Here is a 4,960-nt window from a genome sequence, read left to right on the forward strand (position 1 = left end):
ACTCAGAGGACTAGTTAACAGCTGCTGTTAGTAATGTACTGCAAGACTCACTCACCTCTTCTCTGTCGGTCTCCTGAGCTCCCTCCTCCTGCGTCAGAGCTGCCAGCTGATTGGCTCTCTGCTCCATCAGACTGATGTACAGGATGGGATTGGACAGGGCCTCGATCACATCTGACACGAAACACAGCAGCATCAAAACACCAGAACACTGCTGTCTGGCCCTTTCTTTTAGAACATGCTTCAGAAGCTTTTGTTCTGTTCATCAAACCTCTACAATTAATCTAGAACACGGCAGCAGGATTCATTTTTAATGAGATGAAAAAAACTCACAAAATCACTTTCAGAGACTTTTTCATTAAATGTTCTCTTCTGGTGAAATGACCTGCCCAAATCAATCTCAGCCGTCTTCAAGAATCGGCTAAAAATACATCTCTTCCATCTTTGTTTGACCCTATAACTCTTTCACTCTCTATTCTAATTCTATTCTTTAAAACTTTAAAACTTTTGCTTAAGTACCCCCTTTTTTGATTTTTTTCAAGCCAGTACCCCTTGACCAGACAACCCTTTGCTTTAAAATAGAGTGAAATGACAGGAAGCCAGAGGCTAGAAACAGTTAGCAGTTAGCAAGTGAGCATGTATCTCTTATAAACATTTCTGCATGCAGCTTTACGTAAAAACGTAAATGTCTTACGTTTTAGGAATAAAACAGTTGGCAGTCCTTCTCTTAAGATCTTTGACATTCTTGGTTGCAGAGAAGCTTTAGCTGTTATAAGACTATTTTCAAGGCAAAGCCCATTTCTTTGTTTTGTTTTTCTGTGTCATTGCTGAAAAGGCTTCACAGAAATGGGAGCCGGTGTTCCTAAGCCCTTTTCCCTAGCTCAGGGTGCTCTCTCCTCACACACACACCCAAAACTCTGTCAGGAAACAGTTCTCAAAAGTCATCTCAAATCCAATAGCTCTTTCCTCAGGTGAACAGGTAGCATGCCACAGTTGCTATGTGAATGTTTAAATGGGTTTTTAACCCTCAGACTTCTCTCTTACATTATGGAGAAATGTTAGCTAAATGTCCATCCAGTTTTTCACTGTATCTCTCTCTATATTCTCACTTACAACAAAGCTATCAAACTAAGAAAAACAGCTAAAATAGTCTTTTCCAGAGCTCCGCTTTCTTGAGTAAACCACCAACTCAGTCATAAAGCTACAAAATCATAGTGTCCCTTCCTTTCAGACTGAGATTCAACAATATATGATAGATACGCTAGTTTGGCAATGTAATTATTGTCCTTAAACGAATTAACAACATGAAAATATCCTCCCTCCAGTGTTTTGCAAAAAAGCATGCGTTCACGAATGTCACTGGTATCCACATGTCTCATAAAAGCAACCAATCGAGTCGGTCCACTGATATCAGCCGATTCATCAAGTCGAAGTGAACATCATTTAGAGTTTATCCACTACTTGCTCAACTGTATCAGTCCCCATCTTGTCAATTCTACATGAAATGGTGTAATTTGACAGTGATACAGTTTTGTCCTTGTCTGCAGCTGTTTTATCCACCAGGGTCTCAGCTGCAGCAGGAAATATCAAAATGGATTTTTAGCTTTTGCCAAAAGTAAAGACACAGCATATAATGTTTTGAGTTTCAGTGTTTTTTTCATGTTCTCTTGGAGTGCTGGAAATTCCTTACATTTTCTTTGTTCCTGACTTGATGTGGGTTTTTAGTCTGTAAATACAGCTGAAGATGAGATGGCTTCATTGCTCTGTTAGCTCACAGCTCTCCGCAGTAAAAGCACAGTGCTGAGTGAGGGTTAATTCCATCCACGAAACTCGCTGTATTTTTGAGGCTCTGGTTTGTTTGTTTTTTAGCATGTTCATCTTCTGTCAGAGTAACTTGTCTTTTAAGAAGCCACCTGTCCATTTTATTGAAACCTCTCCTAACCTAACATGCATTATTCTGCACGCAGGCATCGGGTCCGGGACGGGTCTCAATACATTGAAATGCATTTAAAAATGTATGACTTCTCTAATCTTTTTGTATTCTAACTGTTTTTATTTATATAGTAATAATGATAATTTATAAAACGCTTGCTACATGTAGTGCATTAAGCTAACTGAGACTATATATATATATCTATCATTTCTCTTTTGTTGGTTTTGATTGCTTCTATTGTCTTCGTTTCAAAGTCGCTTTGAATAAAAGCATCTGCTAAATGACTAAATTCAAGTACAAAACCTGAGGAAAAGCTACAGAAGCGTGGAAGTACAAAGAAGCACCAATGTAAAACTGACTCTGACAGAAAAGTTCATATGACCCTCTTTTCTGGCTCGTATAATGTACCTGCAAAGGTGTCTGGGACGTAGTCCTTGACTTCAGTGTAGATGAAGACAGACGGAAGCGTCAGCGTCTGGTTCTTCTCGTTCCTCAGACTGATGTAATGATATCCTGAAGCAGAGAGACAAGCGCTTTAATGACCAAGATCTGTCCTCGTGTACGGTCACGTCCTGAGAAATCACGCAGATACTTGCCGGGTCGGATGGCATATACTGGGATGATCCGATGGCCGATGAATTTCCCGTTGTCTTCGTACACGGCTATCCTCAGCGATGCCAGCGTGGGAAGAACCACCTAAAACATACGGCTCATCAGAATCAAAGCATTGAGGGAGAATCTGCCTGATCAGGTTTAGACGTACTCGTTTGAAGACCACTGGATCTTCATCCCACACAGGATTGACGGCATTGCCTTGAGATGTCTTGGTCTTAAATGCTTTCCGTTTGGTGTCCACCGGCAGGCCAAACATCTCCACCTCCACGTAAACACCGACTCTCTTATCGGACAGGAACTGACCAGATATAATCTGAAAGACAGAAATCTTATTTGACAGTGCAGAAGCTCACTCTGATCTGCTGGATTTGACTGAATCTGTGAAACGAACATCTGGATATTTGGGACACTGCTTGTCTTTTTTTTTTGCTTGTTTTTTAGTATAAATATCTAAATATCTTTGCGTGTTACTGTACAAGTAAAATGACTTATTAATGACTTACTAAATATATCTAATGATGTAATTAAACCTGTCAACCTTCATTGACCCAAAACACAATGAAAAAAAACACCAAACTACAAATGATATCATGATCTGCAGACTTACTTTCACAGACAGCGTGTGCGCTACGATCCCGTCTACTGTATTCTGAGTGAACGGGTCGAACTGTTTGTCCGTCCGTCGCATGAACTCTGGCTTCAGTCTGTAGCCACATTTCCCGTTGTACTCAAATATGCCCAGATTCAGCTGCATGGGTAGATCTGAAATCACATACAGATCGAAAACGCTAACACATGACCACATCAGTCAATAATCAGGACTGAGAGCTGTGATGGAGTGCATTTCTATGAAGGTACCTATGGTCTGGAAGTTCAGAGCGACCAGCTGACATCCAGCGTTCCAGAAGACTTGAGGCATGTAGTTTGAGGAGTCGACTCGAGTCCCTTTGGGATAAATTCTACTCAGCTGCAGTTTATTATACCTGCATGAAGGAGTTAAGTATCTCTAACAAACAACAAAAGAACTTCAAAATTTTTGACACCTTTTGTGTTTATTTGATTTGAAAATGCAAAAGTGCAATCACCACATGAGATAGTTACACTTTATTTTGATAATCCACATTAGACATTCAACTAACTATAAGTAACCATGCAACTACATATTAACTACAACTACTTGCAATTTCACGTCTAGAACTCTCAGAGTAGACGGTTAGGTTTAGGGTCAGTAGAATGAGTTTCATATAGTATGTTGTTTGTTGTGGAGCCATTAAAATAAAGTGTTAACCCTAAAGCTAACCCTACTCTAACGACTGCTAGTTGACATGTAGATACAAAGTTGCTTACTGTTAGTAGAATGTCTAGTAGAAAGTGGACTATCAAAATAAAGTGTTTCCCAAAAGATACTCAACAAACTCCACCGGCGATTCTTTGAGCAGCTCCAGGGCTTTGGTCTCCACAAACGACGACATTTCATAACTTCGATCGATTTCTGTGGAGAACGAACAAGAAGAGTTACCCATCTTACAGGGCAGCTGCGTCAAACACATCTCAAGAACAGACTGACTTACTTTTGCACGCCTCGAAGGAGTTGAATTTAACAGGCTGGATGTAGTTGACTAAGTTGGACATCTCCTCTGTGGCGAAGGCTTCATTTACCGTCCCCTACAGACAGCAGAAACACGTGTCACTCCAGAACACTCTGAGAGGAGTCACCACAGATCCCATTCAGAAAACATGATCAATCTTGAGCAGTGACCGTGATGATCGGCACTATCAGTAAAAATCAAATCAGGATTTCAGTATCTCACATGGAAAGATGGTGAGATGAGTTAACATTAAGAGGATTCATTCGAAATAATGAGTTTGAATTTAACTGTTTTTATTCATTTTGAGGAACACTGAATGTGTTTGAGTAAATACATGTTAATATTTAGTCTAGAACTACAGTAAGATCGTGTTCTCAACATGGCAACCCCAGAGCTGTCAGTCAGTGCATAAGAAAACAAAGGAGTTATTTATTTTTAAAAAAAAACTATACTTATTTGAAAAATATTTTCTTCTAAAGCAAAAAGTAATGTGTTTATTTACTATTTACTAACAAGTTATTAGTAAAAGTAATCTTTTAGCAATCAAACGTACTGCCAAAACTGATTACACCCCATAAAATGAGTCTGAATGGAGAGCATTTACTGCAGGGTTTCTCAAATCTTTCCCGAGGACCAATATACTCGAACTCCAACCCTGATTACACTCACCTTCCTGTGACCTTGAAGACATTTGATGAGCTTTAGAGCTAAACTCTGAAGGAAAGTGGATCTCATGGGCCAGATTTAAGAATTCCTGATTTACTGAAATCTGATGCTGTGCTGCACTGAAACACCACGAGATGTCACTCTACACACACACACACAC

The 4,960-nt window shown here is 39.7% G+C and overlaps 1 protein-coding gene across 1 annotated transcript in view; it reads right to left on the minus strand.

Annotated features, from left to right (window-relative positions):
- The window catches only part of LOC122325519 (1-phosphatidylinositol 4,5-bisphosphate phosphodiesterase beta-1-like), a 21,664-nt gene that overhangs the window by 4,586 nt on the left and 12,118 nt on the right, over positions 1–4,960 (minus strand). Inside the window, exons 12-19 of the mRNA XM_043220555.1 lie at positions 4,117–4,210; positions 3,953–4,037; positions 3,404–3,528; positions 3,153–3,307; positions 2,694–2,858; positions 2,527–2,626; positions 2,339–2,443; positions 56–171 (exon numbers count right to left, since the gene is read on the minus strand). Of these exons, the coding sequence (XP_043076490.1) occupies positions 56–171; positions 2,339–2,443; positions 2,527–2,626; positions 2,694–2,858; positions 3,153–3,307; positions 3,404–3,528; positions 3,953–4,037; positions 4,117–4,210 (945 nt within the window). The remainder of the gene's footprint in view (positions 1–55; positions 172–2,338; positions 2,444–2,526; positions 2,627–2,693; positions 2,859–3,152; positions 3,308–3,403; positions 3,529–3,952; positions 4,038–4,116; positions 4,211–4,960) is intronic.

This window comes from Puntigrus tetrazona, chromosome 20 (genome assembly GCF_018831695.1).
Source record: "Puntigrus tetrazona isolate hp1 chromosome 20, ASM1883169v1, whole genome shotgun sequence".
Lineage (NCBI taxonomy): Eukaryota > Metazoa > Chordata > Actinopteri > Cypriniformes > Cyprinidae > Puntigrus > Puntigrus tetrazona.